The sequence below is a fragment of the Cebus imitator genome, unplaced genomic scaffold, assembly GCF_001604975.1.
Source record: "Cebus imitator isolate Cc_AM_T3 unplaced genomic scaffold, Cebus_imitator-1.0 Scaffold72, whole genome shotgun sequence".
Taxonomy (NCBI): Eukaryota; Metazoa; Chordata; class Mammalia; order Primates; family Cebidae; genus Cebus; species Cebus imitator.
The window spans coordinates 4,426,465-4,447,933 of record NW_016107387.1 but is presented as its reverse complement, the minus strand read 5'-3'; the positions used below and the strand labels follow the sequence as shown (position 1 = coordinate 4,447,933).

Here is a 21,469-nt window from a genome sequence, read left to right as displayed (position 1 = left end):
CTTCCTCTCTCTCTCTTTCTTTTCTTTCTTTCCTTCTTTCTTTTTTTTTTCAAGACGGAGCCTCACTCTGTTGCCCAGGCTGGAGTGCAGTGGTGCAATCTCGGCTCATTGCAACCTCCACCTCCCGGGTTCAGGCGATTCTCCCGCCTCTGCCTCCTGAGTAGCTGGGATTATAGGTGTGCACCACCAAACCTGGCTAATTTTTTTCTATTTTTAGTAGAGACGGATTTCACTGTGTTAGCCAGGATGGTCTTGATCTCCTGACCTCGTGATTCACCCGTCTTAGCCTCCCAAAGTTTTGGGATTACAGGCGTGAGCCACTGCACCTAACCTCACTCATCTTTATATTGTCTTTAATTCCTCCTTAACACAAAGACTGGCCCACAATAGGTGCCTGATGAAAAATAGAAGAGAAAGCCCCTTTTAAAATCAAAAGAAGGCCAAGCATGCTGTTCATGCCTGCAATCCCAGCACTTTGAGAGGCCAAGGCACTAGGATCATTTGAGACCAGCCTGGGGAACATGGCAAAATCCTCTCTCTACAAAAAAAAAAATACAAAAATTAGCTGAGCAAAGTGTTGTGTGCCTGTAGTCCCAGCTACTCCAGATGCTGAGTTAGGAGGATTACTTGAACCTGGGAGGCGGGGGTTGCAGTGAGCTGAGATTGTGCCACTACACTCCAGCCTAGGCAATAGACTGAGGAGACCCTGTCTCAAAAAACTAAATAAATAAAATAAAAATAAATCAAAAGAAATGGTACAGGTACACAACTAGAAGCTATTACACAGCCCAGTTATCTGGAAAGCCCAAAGCATACTGTATTTCTAAGGTTAAATGGCATGAAATAGTGAACATTAGAAAGAAAAAAATCCCAAGTCCTCAGTAGCTTGTATAAGTCTCTCAGACGCTCCTCATTGTACTGAAACCCACTTCCAAGGTGACTTCTCAAGAATAGATCCTATAACCTGAGTAGAAAAAAATCATGGTCACCTCCAGACCAGAGCATCTGTCTACTCAGAACCTCTGACTTGGGACCTGCAGATACCGGGGTGACGCAGGCTCCTGCAATGCTCTGGCCCTTATACGTCACATGGCTGCGTCTTAGTGCGATGCTTCTCTCTTTGTGATCTACATAGTCTTAGGAGCATGCAACTACTCATGTGGGAGGATGCAAAAGTTTAGGATAAGTATATTGCATACCCTTGAAATGTCAACTTCACTTAAAAGTTTTTTTACTTTTTTCATATTTGCATTAAAGCCAATATGATTAGATTATGGTGCGAATGTAAAATTTACATTTTCTTTCAAGATAAAATGTAAGATGCCAAAAAAATGCTGTTTCTTTGCTGTGGGCCATTGTGGGCACTTCATTGGGAAGTTTGGAGAATCATGGTGTGAAATGACAAAGCCACATCTGTGTTTGCAGCTAACTGGGGGTGACCACGTTTTATTTTGCTCAGGTTACAGGATCTCTCCTTGAGGAAACGACTCGGAAGTGGGCTCAGTATAAACAGGCATGTCTGAGAGACCTACTCAAGGAACCTCCTGGTAAGCATGTGTATTAGTTATCCGCGGCTGTGTAACAAATGGCCTCAAAATCAAAAGAAGGCCAGGCATGGTGGTGGTTCATGCCTGTAATCCCAGCACTTTGAGAGGCCAAGGCAGGAGAATCATTTGAGCCCAGGAATTTGAGACCAGCCTTAGGAACATGGTGAAATCCTGTCTCTGCAAAAAAACAAAAAACAAAAATTAGCTGAGCAAAGTGGTGTGTGCCTGTAGTCCCAGCCACTCGGGATGCGGAGGTGGGAGGGTTGCTTGAACCTGGGAGGCGGGTTCCAATGCTTAGTAGCTCAAAACAGTAACAGTCATTTATGACCTCTCGCAGTTTCTGTGGGTGAGGAATTCAGACAGAACACATTGGGGACCGCTTGTTTCTGCTCTGTCATATCTGGAGTTTAGCTGGAGGACTCCCGTGGCTTCTCCACTTGACCATGGTTTCCATACGGCATGATGGTAGCATCCCTAAAGGCCTGCCCAACCAAAGGCCAGGTTGCCTTTTATGACTTGGCCTTGGAAGTCACACAACATTGCTTCTGCCGAGTTCAACTGGGCAGATGGCTACAAAGCTCTACCAAGGCTAAAGGTGCAGAAACATAGACCCCATGCCCCATTGCAACGGAACACAGGAAACAGGGTGTATGTGAATGTGGCCATCTTTGATGAAAGCCATCTACCATGGCACACTCATTACCTGATCACATGACATGATTATCTGCTGTAGATTAGCCTGGGAATCTGTTAAAGGAATGGAGGGAGTCCCCCATCTCCCAGGGCATTAACAGAATCTGAACAGTAACATTTCTCTTATCCAAGCCTACCTTAAGGTCAGAACATTCTAGCAAATATGTAATAGTTGTCTGCAGGCTGACTCTGGGTGCAGCCACAGAGACCACACCCACCCCCAAAAGCAAAAAAGAAAAGTACATCGGCCCATTTCCTCTGAGCACTGAGGACAATCCCTATCTCTGGCTTCATTCAGATCATTTTATTCAGAGGCCTTGAGATTGACAGGACACTGTGAACTCTCCCTTTCTCTCTTGACCCAAAGGCAGCCCCAGGCTTCAAGCCCTTCCCAGCTCCCTCTGAAGGCTTCATTGGTCCAGGCAGGTGGTAGTCAAGCCTTGAGTCAATCAGCTACAGGAATCACCTTTTGCTTTGGAGAACACTGATTTCTGAGGTCTAGGTAAGGCAGGTCTTCATCTGGAGCCATGCCATGTACAGCTCAGGTGAGCACTGCCTTACCCAGACCAGGTGCTGATACCTGGCAGCCAGGTCAACACAGTGTCCTAAGCCAGCTCATAACCTAGCACCATGGTGTTTCTAGGGCTTCCATGCCAGGTACCTGGCCATTGTAGCCTAATAGGGAGCAGTTGGTGGGGAGTGATGCTCAGCTTCCAGGAGTCAGGAGCTTGCAATGTTGGAAGTTTGGGACCTAGCCGGGCACGGTGACTTAGGCCTGTAATCCTAGCACTTTGGGAGGCCGAGGCGGGCGGATCACCTGAGGTCAGGAGTTCGAGACCAGCCTGGCCAACTTGGTGAAACCCCGTCTCTACTGAAATACAAAAATTAGCCGGGTGTGGTGGCATGCGCCTGTAATCCCAGCTACTCGGGAGGCTGAGGCGGGAGAATTGCTGGAACCCGGGAGGTGGAAGCTGCCGTGAGCTGAGATGGGGCCAATGAACTCCACTATGCTATATCAAAAAGTAAAATAAAATAAAAAGAAGTGTAGGACCTAGTCTGAGATACTTCCATTTGATTCCGGGAGGCCCATAAGGTGGAGTTTTAAGGTTGTTGCTTCCAATTGCCAAACACCTGGTTAATCCCCTGAGATGGTCCAGATATAATAATGATCATTGAATTAGTAGTGCTCAAATGGAGAGATATGGTGAATGGAGAGAGATGACTGTATCGTTCTTGTGTTGGATATGTGTGATCAAGGACTGTGAGTTTGTAGATCCCCTTATTCCACTGGTCATTTTGCACATTCACAGACTAAGGGTGTCCTGGGATCTAATTGGTGAAGGTCTGATGATTATTTTGCTGATTGTGGGACATAAGACACTGACTGAGCCACCGAGTGTCCTCCTGTCCCCAAGTTCCTGTGAAAGTTTAGTTCATGTCAAATAAAGCACAATTGGCATGACGTGTACATTGACGTAACTGACCGGAGGTCAAGTTGGGCAGACAAATGCACATTGTTTGGGACAGCAGTCAGCATTCCTGCACTCCCGAAATCATTCCCCATCCTTGACTCATCTAGAGAGTGGGACACCCATGCTGGTTTCTGCACAGGTTACACCTGCTTCCAGTGCCGGGAAGGTGGGCTTTGGGCTCTGGTGGTGCCTCTGCCTCCATCACTGGCATCCCTGTGCTGCAACACTGATGTTCATCAGACTCTTCTTCTTCCTGTAGGCATATTTTGTAACGGGACGTTTGATCAGTTCTTGTGTTGGCCTCATTCTCCTCCTGGAAATGTCTCTGTGCCCTGCCCTTCATACTTACCTTGGTGGAGTGAAGGTAATAAGTCTATTTTTATCAGTTTTCCCCAGCCAAGCATTTTTCTCTAGTTCACTTGCCCCGGTCCCCTTCTAAGCTCTCAGTCATACATCTTCCTTCTCCTCTTGTCTTCTGTAATTCTTCTATTTTTGGATGCTCCATTTATTTTTATGTATGTACATATATTTTTATTTGTTTTGTGGTTACATAGTAGGTATATATATTTATGGGGTACATGAGATGTTTTGATACAGGCATGCGATGTGAATAGGCATGGAGAATGGGTATCCATCCCCTCAAGCACTTGTATTTTCAGTTACAAACAATCCAATTACACTCCTTTGTTCACAATGTATGGTTAACTTATGATTGGCTATCGTTACCTGTTGTGCTATCAAATAGTAGCCTTATTCATTCTTTCTACTTTTTGTATCCATTATCCCTCCACACCTCCACTGTCCCAGCCCCCTACTACCCTTCCCAGCCTTCTATGCTCTATGCCCATGAGCTCAATTGTTTTGATTTTTAGATCTTATGAATTATCTCTCTTACTTTGAAGATTCTGGAGCACAGATCCAGCGGCCGCTAAATTTGGCTGCAGTGGGGGTAAGAGTGGCCGCTGTCATGGAGAGGAGAAAGAGTTGGGGGAGAAAGCTTGGGATGCTAACCTCCACACAATTTTGGCTTGTTAGATGGAGAGGAAGGATTTTAAAACTACCCTTGCATAAACATCGAAGGGAGGTGCCAATGAATTGGTGCTTTTAACTCCCATGGGACTTGGATGGAGAATTTAACCGCTTAGTTCGCCCTGATCCTGTTTAAAGGAAATAAACATTACTTAGATACCCAGGACAATATCCCATCCCTACTGGCCCCAGGAGCTCCAACTCTTGGTTATTTTATTTTGGAAGAGGAGAGAGGCGATTACCGGTTAGATTCCTGTTGCCTCTGATCACAGACCCCCAGCAAATGTAAGGACAATTAAAACTATTCTCAGGAAGTGGTTACAAAGCTCCAGGTAAAACAAGGTGAGAACCAGCTTCTAAGAGGGTAAGATGATAGCCTTTTGTATTTAATTTCAGCCCAATAAATCATTCCATTGTGCAACCTTGGTTTCAATATTTTCAGCCCTCCAGAGAAAAGAGAGAGAGAGTGTTTAGAAGGAAGATACATTTCTGGGTGGGAGAGTTAGTGACCTATTTGATGGAAGTGTTCTCTGATGAAATCCAGTTGGAATCAGCCCAAGAAGCATGAGAATGTGAGATTTTAAGGAGGGTGGAAGATAGAACTCGCTGGACCAAGGGCTCTGAATGATTCAGGCACTGTCCCCCTGGGAGCAGCTCAGTGAGGGGAAAAAGCACTGGGTGTGGAGTCAGAAGCCCCGAGGTCAGAGTCAGTTCCTCTATTTTACACTTGGAGACTTTGGGCAAATTCCCACAGCCCTCTGAGCTGCCGCTTCCTCATCTATGAAGGGAAGGAGAGTCGCTAAATCTGCAGGTCATTTTGAGGAGTAAATGAGAAGGCATTCAGAGGATATGTCACAGAGCCAGTGCAGTGGGAGCTGAAACCGAGTCCGGGGAGGAGCCCCTTGGATTCCTTTAGGCTTTGAAGACCCCAAACACCCGGACTCCTCAGTGGCACGTGGAGCTGATGTACCTCTCTGCTCACTGTCTACCTGCCCCTTTCCAAGAGCTAAAAATACAGATCTGTTCCACTTGAAGAGAAAATAAAGTGTTCAAAAAGCCACATTTACAAAGAAGTTGAGTTAAAGCCTCTTTAAAAAAAAAAGATAAAAGAAAGAAAGAAAATAGGTTTTGGGCTTCTGGAAAGTGAAGGGAGTGTGATTTGCAAAAGGTGGGAAATCACTCTTCCACCTGCCATTCTGTGCATTAAATCTTTAGAATCCAAATGGATCCCTGCCGTGAAAAGAGAATGTGGAGACCACGGAAGGGCACAGAGAAGAACATGTGCAAATGCACAGAGTGGAGGAGAGTCCCTGTGAGATGATCGTGAGGAATGAGCATGGTCATATGAGAAGAGGGAGTGCCTGAAGGCAAACAGCAGCTGTGATTGACGTGATTGACGACTGAGGCTGGGGGCTGAGGATGAAGGAAACCGGGTGTTAGTCACTAAGGGTTTCAAACTCTCCTCTGTGGAGGAAGACGACGTGGAGCTCCACAGGGTATTAAGACATAAAAAAGGAGCACACATTATAGTTTGAGAGAATGATGCCAATAGCCTGTAGCTATTGGGTCGAGGAATGGAGGAACCAGGGAGGTGAGTGCAGAAACTGCTGCAGTGTCCCAGGAAATAGCATTTTCTGAGTCTGGATTCAGGATCTGGGGCAGGAGCGAGAGGGCAGAGAGAAGGAGGAAGACTAAAGAAAAGTGTTGGAAGTGGAATGGTCAAGGTTTGTCATCAGTTGTAGTTGAAATAGAGACAGAGACAGAAAATGGGGGAGAGAAAAACAAACTCCTTCTCTTCCTCCTTTTTCCACCCTCTTTCCCATCTGAGGAATAGTCTCAGGGTCCACACGGCCCCACCCAAGCCCACGTCTCAACCAACTGGTCGCCAGGCTCTCTGGCCCCTCCTCCTCTCCATCCCTCACTGCTGCAGACTCACCAGCACCCTCTGTTGCTTCTCCATTTCCCCACCGGTCCCTGCCTCAGATCTGGCCCTTTGGAAAAGCTTTCTAAAATATCAGTCATATTTTGTCTGCCCCCATCATGACCCCTAAAGATGGTATGCAAGACCCCTGTCGCCTGGCCCTGCCAACGACCTTGTTAGCGCTCTCCCCCACATCCCGGGGTCCCTGCACTCCAGCCTGATGAGCAGTTCCGGGGCTTTGCACCAGTCCAGCTGTTGCCACGCGGCGCCTTGGCTCCCACATCTGCCCAGGAGGCCTCCTCACAGGCTCTGGCCACACTCCTCTGCCTATAAAGCCCCTGCAATTCTCAGCTCAATCCTCTCCTCCCTCTAGAAGATTTCTCAGACCTCTCCCCTCAAGCACAAAGGCTCTTTGCCTTTCTGAGGCCTCTTCTATACCTGTGCATTTATAATCTTAATTGTTTTATAATCGTTTTTGACATTTATGATTATTTGTAATCTTAGCATTTATAATCGTTTATGACAATTTTTCTTTGCACTCCCCCAAGCAGAGGTGAACCCTATTCATCTTTGCATTCCTAGCACAAAGCATTATGGCTAGCACAGACAACACAAGTGCCAAGTGAGATTCTTGCCATTCACTCATTCGACCAGCATTTATTAAGCACCTGTTGTGTGCTCTGCCTTTTTTTTTTTTTTTTTGAGACAGAGTCTCACTCTGCCACCCAGGCTGGAGTGCAGTGGCACAATCTCAGCTCACTGCAGCCTCCACCTCCCAGGTTCAAGCGATTCTCCTGCCTCAGCCTCCTGAGTAGCTGGGATTACAGGCACTGACCACCACACCTGGCTAATTTTTGTATTTTTAGTAGAGACAGGGTTTCACCGTGTTGGCCAGGCTGGTCTTAAACTCCTGACCTCATGATCCACCCATCTCAGCCTCCCAAAGTGCTGGGATTACAGGTGTGAGCCATAGCACCCGGTCATGTTATTCTTAAGTGCTTGGGATATATTAGTGAAAAAAACCGAGTGAGATCTCTCTCCTGTGGGGCTCACATTCTTGCAGGAGAGACAGACAATTATCAATAAGCATCATAAATAAGTGCAGACTATGTTTGAATGTGCTCTATGTTTGAAAAAATGGGGAAGGGAAGGGATGGGAGTGTTGGAGTGGGGTGATGAGTTGCAGCTGTAACCTGGGTAGTCAAGGAAGTCTTCGATGGCAAGGTGACATTTTGGTGAAGATGTAAAGAAGGTAAAGGTTTTAGAGGAAGGATGTTGGGGAGGGAAGGAGACAACAGGTCAATGGCTCTACGCGGGGACCATGCCTGGCCTGCTCCATGAAGAGAATGAGGCAGGCGTGGCTGTGGTGAAGAGAGGAGAGAAGCTATAGATTATGGCAGAGAGTTACGGGCTGAGTCTTAATGGGGCTTCGTGAAAGGCCATATGACATTTTCTCAGAAAGCCCTTGGAAGATTTGGAGAGAAGCGTAATGTGATGTAGCTGATATTTTATTCAGCTCGCTCTGACTGCTGGGTTAACCCCAGATGTGAGGGGCAGGACTGTCAGAGGAGTCTGCAATAATCCAGGTGGGAGATGATGGTTCCACAGTCTGGAAGCAGCAGGTGAAAGTGGCAATCAGATTCTGGGCATAGATAAAGGCAGGGATGACAGATTAGCTAGAGGACCAGAGGAGGGCTATGAAAGACGGGGAAGGGAAGGGTGACTCTGAGATTTAGGGCTGGGGGACTGGAAGAATGGGTTTGCCATCCACAGAGGTGGTAAAATATATAGGTGGAGCAGATTCTGAAAAGAAGAAAAAAAGTTTGGTTTGGGGTGTGTTGTCTGATGTCAATTAGACACCTTACCTAGCAAAGCTGTCAGGGGAGCAGGAGACGGTACCATTTGGCTGTCCATTAATTACATTCAGCAGAGAGTTACTATTGGCCCATGGTCTGCAGGGCCAGGACTAGGAAGGACCAACAAATTTCGACTTCTCATTTGCAAGCCCAGCCCTTAATCCTCCAGGTAGGAAGACCCTCTGGGAGAGTCTCCTGGGATAGGTGTGACTCAGTCGCAATGGCAGTCTGTATGAGCAGAGGGATTTTCTCATCATTTGCACACACTCTTTCCTTTAATCCTTTTCCAAATCATGGAGGGTTGGTGCCAATTATTATCCCCAGTTCCTGATGAAAAAACAGGAAGGCTTAGAGGTTAGGAGAGCTGGGCCCAGGACACACTCATGCACAAGTGGCACACACAGCTTCAGCCCCAGTCTTTCTCATCTTCATGGCATGGACATCAAGAAGAGATGCCCACCTAGCAAGCTCCAGGAGCCCAGATTGGCGTCTCCCAGCTGGGCTGAACCTTGGAGGCGTATAACATCTCTGAGTCACCAGGGGCTGTTCTAACTCCAGAGACTTTGGGTAAACACAGCAGACATTAGCAGACCATGGTGTGTTACAAAATTGAGAGGCTTCCATGTTTTTCTTTCCATCCCAAATAAACAGTGAGGATGTTAATGAGCCCCCAAAAGGGGAAATGAAAATCCCTTTTCCCTGGGACTTTCCACAGCTCTGTGGCATGCTCAGCGGAATGGGCTGCGTGTTCTGACCTTTCCTCCAGAGCTTTGTTTACTTTCAGAGAGCTCAGGAAGGGCCTACAGACACTGCTTGGCTCAGGGGACTTGGCAGACGGTAGAGAACGCCACGGATATTTGGCAGGACGACTCCGAATGCTCCGAGAACCACAGCTTCAAGCAAAACGTGAGTTTGCTCAGCTCAGTGAGGAGGCATCCAAGGTCCAAATCACCCTCCTCCGAGACACCCCAGTGGCCGGCTGGCTCGAGGGGCCACACAAAGAGCTTTCTCCCAGTGCGTCTCCCTGGGGAAGCTAAGCAAAGTCCTGCAAAGCAGCAACTCTCATGTCGGCCATGGAATTTCTTCCACTACTGGGCTGATATGCAAAATCCTAAGAGAAATCAGTCTTCCAGGGTGGATCCTGGCATTTACGCTTGCTCTTCCTTATGCCTGGAGCATTTGTCCCAGCTCCCCTGTGGCTGGCTCCTTCTCACCCTCCAGATTTCAGCCCAAATGTCTCCTTCAAAGAGAGATCTTCTGGCTAGGAGCAGTGGCACAGGCCTGTATTCCTAGCACTTTGGGAGGCTGAGGCGGGCGGATCACGAGGTCAGGAGATTGAGACCATCCTGGCCAACATGGTGAACCCCGTCTCTACTAAAAATAGAAAAATTAGCTGGGCATGGTGATGCAAGCTTGTGGTCCCAGCTACTGGGGAGGCTGAAGTAGGAGAATCATTTGAACGCAGGAGGCGGAGGTTGCAGTGAGCCCAGATCGCACCACCGCACTGTAGCCTGGTGACACAGCGAGGCTCCGTCTCAAAAAAAAAAAAAAGAAAAGAGAGAGATCTTCCAGGCTCACCCAATCCAGAGACTGCCCTTGGTGGTCACTTTCATACCACATGCCCACCCAACCACCACTTTAATCCCTCTATGGCACCTGTCCCTCCCTGAAACTCTTACACATTTGCTTATTTGTTGTCTAGCCCTCTCGCCAGAATGTAGATCTGGTGGTGACAGGGGACTTGTGTGCCTCGAGGGGGCGGCATAGCACAGGGTCTAGGGTCAGACGGCTCCACGTCCATCCCAAATAAGCAGTAAGAATGTTAATGAGCCCTCAAAAGGGGAAATGAAGCATCCCTTATTCCCGGGATTTTCCACAGCTCTGTGGCATGCCCGGGGGAACAGTCTGTGTGTATGCACATCCAGACTCTGCACTTCCTGGCAGTGAACCTGGTGCAAGTGACCTCATCTCCCTGGGTCTCTGCTTCCTCATTCATGCCACAGGGATCATATTTGCTCCATGTGACGTTGTGAGGATTTAGTCATCAGACATCAATTTCTTAGGAGAAAACATGATACAGAGTGAGCATGGTGTAATGTAGGCATTCCTGCCCTATCCCCAGGGTCTGCCACAGTAACTGGTCCCCAAGTCCCCATGGCTTTCCAGGAAAGGTTCTTTGGATAAACAAACACATCCATGCTTCAGACTTCTCTCCACATGTGTTCTTTCTGGGATCCTTCTGCACTGTACTTTCTTGGGCTCTTGCTTTTCTCCCTGAGGACCTCTCGGTTGTCCAAAATCTGCTCAATTTCCTTCAAGGGCAAGAGGCTGCACAAAGCGAAGGAACAGGTGTTCGGGAATCAGACAGATATCTAGGGCCGCCCCTTGGTTTCTTTCATTCAGACAGGCCACAGACAGTCAAGATGCATCTCCAATAGGTTAGGTTTTTGCATCAGGGGCTGGGAATAAACAGGATAGCCCACGGATACTGCCTCCAGGGAGCTCAGAGTCTCATGAGGTGCATGGACAGTGTGATCGCTGCTGGGAGGGAGGTGTCGGATGCCCACGGTCACAGAGGAGGGGGAAACTGATGCAGATAGTGGGCAGGGAAGACTGCTCAAGCCTAGCTCTGCAGGGTGAGAAGGAGATTACCATAGGGGGAGAGAGAGCAAGAAGGAGAAACACACCTAGGGTCATCAAAGAGGACACGGGGCTTTGGGGACCACTTCAAGTGCCGCTAGGAAGGTGAGGTAGGACCTAAGAAGGACACAGGTGGAGGTGGAGGCCTCAGGAGAGAGAGGTGATTAAGGCCTCCTGTGCCTGGCGAAGGGCTTAAGACTTTGCATGTTGAAGTAGGGGAGGGACATAACTAACTCCTGTGTTGACAGGTTTGCCCTGGCAGATTGGAGAGGGGTGAGCCTGTCAACACATGAGCTTGTTATGGAGATTGGAGCCATGCTGGAGGCAAAAGGCAGGGAGAACAGGCAGGAGCCATGGGAGCAACTCAGCCCAGATAGGAAGGGAATACCAAGGGGGTGGAAGAAGACAGAGGGTGGACTCCCAGGTTTACCAAGGAACAGAATGGTAGGACCTGGTGCTGGAGGCTGTGAGAGGGTGGAGTCCAGGACAACGAGCTTGCAGGCTTCTGGCTTGGACCCTTGAGTTTTGAAAATGCCCTTCCCTGAGAAAGATACAGGGAGAGGCCTTGCTCTTTAGGTTCTCAATATTTTGCTACCTAATTCTGTGTCCTAATTTGAACCTGCAAAACACCCCCACTCTCTGCCACCCCCACACCCCCTAGTTGTGGCTTTTTTTTTTTTGAATAGAATCTGTCTCTGTTCCCCAGGGTGGAGTGCAGTGACATGATCATGGCTTACTACAGCCTCCAACTTCTGGGCTCAACTGATCCTCCCACCTCAGCCTCCTGAGTAGCTGGGACTACAGGCGCACACCACCACGTCTGGCATTTTTTTTGTAGAGACAAGGTTTTATCATATTGCCCAGGCTGAATTGTGGCTTTATTTCATGATTTAGTTGGCATTCTTTAGCTTTCTGAAGTCATTTAAATATTCTCCCATTGAACATTAAAGATATTTTAATATAATAGTTCAAAGTTTAGGGACGGGGAAGGCAAGGAGTCAGTTTTAGAAACACTATTGTGTGACTTGAGTCGCCTAGCCTCTCTACAGGCATCTGTCAGATGGGGTTGAAAATACCAGCTTTACAGGCCTACTTGTGAGGCTTCAGAGGGTAATGAACGTGGAGTGACTCATCAGTCTCCTGGCACACAGTAGGTGTTTGATAGTTATGATTATTGCATTTCTTTTCTTTTCAGAATATCTTCCCTGGACCCTGCAAAAACTTCTCTCCCTCCCTGGGCCTTTCTGGTCCAGTCCTAGGGATATGATCATAGTTTACTTGTCATTGTGAGATTTTTGGTGTCTGTGATGTTAGCTTTTCTGCATTGGCTACTTGATTGGGTTTCTCTCACTCTGTGTGTGTGTGTGTATGTGTGTGTGTGTGTGTGTGTGTGTGTAATATTTCATTTGACTTTCAAAAGTAAAAAACCTAGCTTTTTGTTAAGTTATTAAGGTCAACTCTATTTTCTATAGTTTATTATTCTATTTATACATCTAGTAAGTTAATCTACTTTCATAGATGTCTTTGATTAATTTTTGTCGACACTAATTATTTAAATATTATTTTACATTTTAAGCTGCATTATTACATTTGATATGCTTTAGAAATTTAAACTATCTTAAGTAATTGTTATAACAAGAAAATCTTTCTTATTTTTAAATAATTCTAGTCCATCAAATACATCGAGATTATATGGTGAGTCTTAAATTTCCGTAAATATGTCATATTGTTTTCATCAAGGTGTCAACTTAAAGTTGAAAATCAAATACTCTTTGATGTATTTCATATTGGAATCTTAATACTAACCTATTAGATCGTCTAATATGTCATATTCTCTAAATAATATCAATTACATGCAGATTGTGCAAGTAATTTTAAAAACCTCTACATGAGGGATAGACAGAAGGGTAGATATGTGATGATACAACATAGAGTTTAATGATTTAGAGGCTGTGCACAGTGGCTCACACCTGTAATCCCAGCACTTTGGTAAGCTGAAATGGGAGGATTGCTGGAGCCCAGGATTTTGAGACCAGCCTGGGAAACATGGCAAAAATCCGTCTTTAAAATAAAATATAAAAATTCACTGGGCGTAGTGGCATGCACCTGTAGTCTCAGCTACTTGGGAGGCTGAGGTGGGAGGATCGCTTAAGCCCCAGGAAGTTGAGACTGAAGTGAGCTGTGATTGTGCCACTGCGCTCCAGTGTGGGTGACAGAGCAAGACGCTGTCTCAAAAAAAAAAAAAAAGAAAAGAAAAGAAAAGAATAGTTTAATATTAGAATCTAGGTTTTGAATATACAGATGTTTTTTATAAAGTTGATTTAACTTTGCTGTGTGTTTAAAACTTTTCATAATAAATATTGAGGAAAAACAAGAAAAAAATTCTATAACTGAATTCAATGCAAAACATCAATAAATGTCATGGTGTGATCAAACCTTGCCAAGATTAAGACACAAAACAAAAACTTTCACACTAAGGAGGCAAACTAGCCCAAGAAAGTAGACGTTTCCATCTCAGGAGACATGGTTGCCTATAGACCAAGATTTGTTTTTCGGATTTTCAATACCAGTGGTGTAGGTGGGTTGGTAAATATTAACAACAGGTTCCCTGATTCCACTCCTGAGGAAAGCAAGGCTGTGATTTGTTAACATTTGCCAATTTCTGTGGCATCAGTTCCCTGCCAATTTCAAGCTACCGGTGTGAACGCAGAGTATGCACAGTAGCACGGCATTAGAAATGTTTCCCCTTATGCAGCTTTAACAGCCAAAATAACCTTGGTATCTCTGAACACTGACATGTAGAAACATAATTTGGAAGAGATGAATTTTGACTATTTATTACTTTCATTCTGAATATAATTTATTCATTGTAAATTTAAATCGTTTAATTTTTAAAAACGTTAAAAGTGTTTTACAACTGGCTCCCTGAAAATTTGCCCACCAGTTCTCATAAGCCAGGGTGACCACACCACTGGGTCTACCAGGGTGATTGTTTTTTTTTCACTTTTGCCAAGAAGCTGAGCCCTAAGTTCATGTTCGTTAGAGGAGGTTGATTGCATTCAGGTTCAACACATTTCATAACCTAGCTCTTTGGTCTAATGGGAGCCACCTGGCTGGGGCCCTGTTCCTTCAGAGCCTTGCGGGTGTTGGGGTTGGCATGTCTTTTGCTCCCTTAAGTCTATCCTAATCAAGGTGCAGTGGCTCATAACTATAATCCCAGTGCTTTTGGAGGCCAAGGCGTGAGGGCTGCTTGAGGCCAGGAGTTCGAGACCAGCCTGGGCAACATAGCAAGATCCCGTGTCTAATCTTTCATCAGGCACGAAGAACCTTCACTGGGATCCTCCACATTCTCAGGGAATTATTTTTAGCCTCTTTTAAACTTTCCTAGTGGATTTGAGCTCACAGAATTCTGTGGTCCTGATACAGTTTTACTGTGTGAGATGTCATACCTTTTAAAGGGACTGGGAGGACATCTGTCTTCGGATTAGATCCAGTTTATCTCAAGAATTTGTCTCACTTTTTTCACACCAAAGTCATGCTAATGGCATGCCTCGAATTAGGCAAATTGTGTATATATTTTTTTCTCCTGAGCTGTAAACTGTTTGAGAACAATGACACAGTCAGTCATATTTGAATATCACCCCCAAACTTCTGACCTAGGACTGGGGTGCACAATGGCCTTTGCATACAGTAGGCACTTAATAAATACTACATGAATGGCTTCGCAAATTCTGAGTCCATTGGTCTGTGGTGGGGCCTAGCCATCAATACTAGTTCTAAAGTTCCCCAGATGATTCTAAGATGCAGTCAAGGTTGAGAACCACGAGCGCACAGACACAGGGGCACCATCCCCAAGTCAGCGAATGGGGAGCACTAAACAAGATTTGAAAACGCACTTTTGAAGACAGGAAGTAAAGCTTTCTTTCTTTGGAAAAGTGAGGACAAGGGCATCGCCTCCTCCCCTCTGCAAATGGCCATATTTCCAAGAATTCAAATACTTAACAACAAAAAAAAAAACACTTCTGGCCATGTTTACCTGTGTTTCTAATAGAGGGTTGAAATTTTGCCCAAAAAAGGCCAGTGTTAGTAAATCTTTGCCCTTCAGAGTTTTGGCAAACAAAATATGTTATGTTCTTCAAACTGATGAGATGCTGGCGGTCCTTATGCAAGTTCAGTGGTACTTTTAAAGGAGATTGTATGTGTGCATGTTTGTGTGTGTGTGCACCCATAAGCATTAACAGGTGTGTTAGACGACTTAGTATGGAATTGTGTTTAATGAAATGAAAATTGTTATTTTCCCTTACTTTGTCTTTTGAAAAGTGCTTTCTATCCTTAAATATATAATTTAATTAATATATACATATCAATTGTATACCTGTATATAATTTTAATATATGGTATATAATTTTAATACATTTTATTTTTCAATATAATTTGTAATATACCCATTGATTATATATAATTTCTCCAAGACTTTATTTTGAAATATTCAAACATATAGAAAAATTAAAAGAATGATATAGTAGATACTCATATGCCCACTATTTAGATTCAAAATGTAACGACATTTTGCCACATTTGCTTTCTCTCTCTTTCTCTCCCTCTGAAATATTTAAAACTAATTTGCAGAAGTCATGAGATTTCATCCCTAAATTCATCAGATGCCTACTTAGATTAAGGACATTGTTCTACACAATTACATTACCATTATTATTTCAACCAAGTAAAATTAACAGTGATTTTTATCACATCGTCTATTTCATCCATATTTTAAAATTTTCCAATTGTTTTCCCAAATTTTTATAGCCTTTCTTCCCTAGAAATATTTCTCTTTCTCTTTTATAGTTGCATAGTATTTCACTCAGTATATCCATGAGAGTTTGTTCAGCCACTGTCCTACGGACATCTGGGTTATTTCCAATCTTTTATTCCTAGCAATGCCACAGTGAATCACTTCATACGTGTATGTTGGCTCATATTTGTGGCAGTATATCTTTTGGAAGATTCCTAGAAATGGGATCGCTGGATTAAAGGCAGATGCATATATAATTTTGTTAGATATTGCCATAGGGGTTATACATTTGTCCTCCCTTCAGCTATGTATGAGAGTACCTGTTTCCTCATTGGGTGGGTATCACATATGGGTTAGGAAGCTTTTCATAAAGGTATTTAAGTGACTTAAGAGTCACCTGCTGGTGCTAAGAGTGAGCTGGAGACCGGATGTTTTGGAACCTCTAGAAAAATAGCCAGGTTTTGTTAGAAACTTAATGTAGAAGACAGTTGAAGAAAATCCTCTAAAGAAGCACAATTAAACCAACTGTAGCAGGGGTTCTGGGTGCCCTGCCCATATTCCCTTGCCCTGATCAGTTCAGTACACAGCTGCTTAACTTCTTACCACAAGTGCATGCATTTCTTTGCTGGTTCTCTGGTTCCGAAGCCCACTTTGTTGAAATGCAGGCCATAAGGGCCACAGAATTAATGCGCCTTAGAAGTAACTGTCGATCAATGACTGGCAAGATTTGGTATATTTCTATACCAACTCCCTTGGTCTTGGGGGTAATTGACACTGAGGCTTCCAGAGTTTCCCCAGTGGGATAAAGCTCCAAATTCCCACCATGGTAGCTGCCTTGATAATATATCCTTTATTTGTTCTACCTTCTCCATTCCCCTATTGATTATTTTTTCACTTTTTGTTTTGTTTGTTTTGTTTTGTTTTTGTTTTTGAGATGGAGTCTCACTCTGTCGCCCAGGCTGGAGTACAATGGTACAGTCTCAGCTCACTGCAACCTCTGCCTCTCCTGCCTCAGCCTCCGGAGTAGCTGGGATTACAGATGCCCACCACCACACCCAGCTAATTTTGGTATTTTTAGTAGAGACAGGGTTTGCCATGTTGGCCAGGCTGGTCTCGAACTCCTGACCTCAGGTGATCCGCCCACTTCGGCCTCCCAAAGTGCTGGGATTACAAGTGTGAGCCACCACACCAGACTGATTTTTTTCACTTTTTATGCAACCTGCCTGCATTCCAATTTTTATCTCAGGATCTGCTTCTTGGAAACCCAAACTAAGAAACCGAAAGAAAAAAAAATCCAAGCATTTCCCCTAATTTGTTTCTAGAAAGCATAAAACACACACATACGTTTTGAAAATCATAATTTAGAAACAAATAGTTATTTAATTAAATGTGTTAGCCTTGTATCTCCAGTAAAATAAATCACACTAAATGACCCAGAAATCATCAATTTAAAGAAACTACACCACTCTGTATGCAGAAGCACAAAACACTTCTCTACTTTCAAGGTGTTTCATAGTCTATCTGGAAAGACAAGATGAATGTAAGCAAAGCATTAATGAATTATACAATTGATACCCCTATTTGTGAAACAGACCACAAGTACTTTGACAGTAAGAGTTGACAATAAGCAGAGAGGCATTTGAGGAGCATTTCTTACAAGGGGTAGGTTAATGCTGGTCTTAGAAGGAAAGATTTAGTTTCAACGAGAGGCAAACAAGCGCATTTGGAGACTGACAAGATTATAGTGATCTTGATGAGGTTCATAGAGAATAATTCTAGAGAGAAACGTGGTTGGGATTGATCTGGAAGAGCTCAAAAGCTACACTGAGAGTTCTGCCTCCAGACCACCATAGCAAAAAGATGTTAACAATGAAAGAAAAAACATACCACATGGACATTTTAATCTACATAAAGGAATGAAGAACACTAGAAATAGTAAATATGAAGGTAAATATTTTTAGAAATCCATAACAGTAAGATGTATGGAAAAATCCCCAAGTGTTTAAAACATAACAGCATGCTTCTAATTAACCCATAAGTCAAGTTAAAAAGTATAAGAGAAATTAGTAAATACTTTACCAAATAAAAATGAAAAAACAATATATCAATAATTTTGTGATGCAACCAAAGCAGTCATGGAAAGAAATGTATAGCATTCTTTTTTTTTTTTTTTTTTTTTTTTTTTTTTATTTTTTTGTTTTTTTTTTTTTTTTTTTTTTTTTTTTTGACTTAAGTTCTGGGATACATGCGCTGAACGTGCAGGTTTGTTACATAGGTATACATGTGCCGTGATGGTTTGCTGTACCTATCAACGCATTACCTAGGTTTTAAGTCCCACATGCATTAGGTATTTGTCCTAATGCTCTCCCTCTTCTTGCCTCCCACCCCTCGACAGACCCTGGTCTGTGATGTCCCCCTCCTTGTGTCCATGTGTTCTCATGTTCAGCTCCCACTTATGAGTGAGAACATGTGGTGTTTGTTTTTCTGTTCCTGTGTTAGTTGGCTGAGAATGATGGCTTCCAGCTTCATCTATGTCCCTGCAAAAGACATGAACTCGTTCCGTTTTATGGCGGCGTGGTATTCCATGGTATATATGTGCCACAGTTTCTTTAACCAGTCTATAGCCTTCTTATATTAGAAAATTGGAAAAATATCAAGTCAGTGGCCTAACTTCCACCTTAGGAAACTAGGGAAAAAAGCCCAGCAAATTAAACTCAAAGTAAGCAGAAAAGAATTAGACAGGTAAGAATAGAATTTAATTAAATGGAAAACAGATAACAGGAAAATAAATAAAACCCAAACTTGGTTATTTCATCTTGGTGTTGATGGTTTTGAGTCTTTTCCATTCTGGTTTGATTTTTGTGCATTTTTGGCTGGAGTGTCTCATAGATTTCTTCACTGGTGCTTTTTCTTCAGTTTTCTCATCATCAAAATCATCATCGTCTTCTTCAACGTCATCATCTTCATCTTCTTCATCAGCAGCAAGTTTTAATTTTTTTCTGTGGAACCTTGCTACCACCCCCGGGGGAGATTGCTTTCCAGACATAGTTAAGAGTTTCACATTCTCCTCCTCTTCATCTTCTGACTCTGCATCTTCCTCCACAGCTACTAAGTGCTGCCCACTAATATGCATTGGCCCTGAACCACACTTCAACTGTAAGACCATGGGTGGTGTTATTTCAAAGATCCCAAGGGAAACCACTGGCTGTACAGACATATTCAAAGTTGCCAGTGTTACTTTAATTGAACTGCCTTCGTAATTCATTGTCTCCACTTCAACAATGTGTACTCATCCTTTGCACCAGCCCCTAATCTGACCGTTCTTAAAGATAAGTGATGTTCCTTTTCATCATTATCCACCTTAAAAGGATCATCTTTGTCAGCCTTTAATTCACAACTGAAGAGATAGTTGTGGGGCCTCAGGGGGCTCATGTCCATGTCCACTGAGTCCTCCCTGGGGTGGTGGCACTTACTTAGGTGGGAAAGAAGGTGGACAGAGATAAATAACCACAGGGAATAGCTGTGCAGGATGGAATTACATCAGCCAAACTTGGTTATTTAAGAACATCAATAAATTTGGTAAACCTCTAGAAAGATGAACTTTAAAAAGGGAAAGAATTAGACATTAAAAGAATAATAAGAGATTTTTATGAATGCCTTTCTGCCAATAATTTCTACGTGTTGGAGCCAATGGACAATTTTTTTAAACAAAAAAACTACGAAAATCTCACTAAAGAAGGAATAGATAACCAGAATAGCCCTATATCTATTATTAAAATTGCCTGGTAGTTAAAGCCTTCTCACGGAGAAAACTTTGGACCTATTTAACTCCAATGGCGAATTCTACCAAATACGTAAAAATAAAATAATACCAATTCTACACAAACTCTCTAGAAAATTGAAAAGGAGGAAATACTTCCCAACTCAGCTGTGTGGCCATTGTTAAACAGATGCCAAGACCAGGCAAACACACTCCAAGAAAACAAAACTACAGACCAAAATCTCTCATGAACAAAGAATAAAAAGCACATTTAATTACACAGAATTTCCAGTAAATTATCCTCTGTTCACAATCAGGCTACCTGGGACTCAGAGAAAATATTGCAATGTTTCATTGAGTCTTATTCCAAGAGGTCATCTATGAAGACTTACTTTGGAAAGGAAACATTCAGGCGGAAATCTGGTCCTATCCTCGAGAAAGAAAGATCCATAGACTCTAGGGACAGTGCTCCCAAGGGCAAAGAGCCTGTCCTCATTCCCAAGGCACCATCTTGTTCTGAACACAATTCCTTTATGCTATTGTGGTTCTTGGTGTATCAGTGCTGGTCTATGGGCCCAGTCACAGGGGTGAGACCCCCCGTGGGCTCTTCACTTATTAAGTTTCCTTGGTCTCTGGGATGTACCAGAGAGCAGTCTCAACTGCCCTATTAGGGTATCAACAAGGATGGGGAAGGAAAAGTTTAAAAGCATGTTGGGAGTCCATGCCTTGACCCTTGGTGGCCCTGGGCATGGAGCTGGGGGATGTGGCCATAGCCCCATGGCTTGGTGGTCATGTCTGCTCTTCCTCTGTGTTCAGGTGGATCATTATGCCTTGCTGTCAACCTTGCAGCTGATGTACACCGTGGGATACTCCTTCTCTCTTATCTCCCTCTTCCTGGCTCTCACCCTCCTCTTGTTTCTTCGGTGAGTAGAACTTCTGCAGACATATGTTCAGGCAGATAGAACCAACCCTATGTTTCATTCTATCCCCTTGATTTTTCCTAGACATGCATACCTATGATAAAGTTTAATAAATTAGGCACAGTGAGAGATTAACAACAACAGCCAATATTAAAATAGAACAGTTATAACACTATATTACAATAAGAGTTATGTGAATGTGGCCTCTCTTCCTCTCAAAATATCTTATTCCACTATGTTCAGCATTCTTTCTGTGATGGTCAATGGATGGAGCTGGTCAGTGTTAGATTTCATCACTACTCAGAATAGCACATCATTTAAAACTCACAAACTATTTAATTATTTATTTCTGGAAGTTTTTCATTTAATATTTTTGAGCCGCAGCTGACCATGATTGATCACAGGTAACTAAACAGTGGAAAGCAAGAGTGTGGATAATGGGGGACTATGGTATTGTATAATTTGCTCATTGGCTACCTCTAGAAGGCAGTGGAAGACTGGCCTGGATGTGTCATGAATCATCAAAGCTGGAAATGACCTGAGAGAGGCTGAGGTCCATCCATGCCATTTTGCAGATGAAGGGGAAGGAAGAGATGGCAATGTCCCAGTCAGAGGCATTGAGTCGCCTCCGAACATAAAGCCAGTGGGCTGCACAGCTAGAACTTGAGCCCAAGACTCCTGACAGCACTACCTCCTTTGGATTAGACACCTGCTGTCTGCCCGGCCGCGGTGTACATCCCTGATCACACCCATTACCGCCACAGCCCATTCCCACCACACCTCAATCAGAGGCATTCTTTTTACAGAAGAGATTAAGAATCTTCCCCAAGGGAAACAAG

General features: G+C 43.9%; 1 protein-coding gene across 1 annotated transcript in view; it reads left to right on the top strand.

The window, feature by feature from the left end:
* GLP2R (glucagon like peptide 2 receptor) overlaps positions 1-21,469 on the top strand; it is a 55,548-nt gene that overhangs the window by 6,968 nt on the left and 27,111 nt on the right. Inside the window, exons 2-5 of the mRNA XM_017531437.2 lie at positions 1,460-1,547; positions 3,972-4,076; positions 9,303-9,424; positions 20,527-20,633. Coding sequence (XP_017386926.1) covers positions 1,460-1,547; positions 3,972-4,076; positions 9,303-9,424; positions 20,527-20,633 — 422 coding nt within the window. The remainder of the gene's footprint in view (positions 1-1,459; positions 1,548-3,971; positions 4,077-9,302; positions 9,425-20,526; positions 20,634-21,469) is intronic.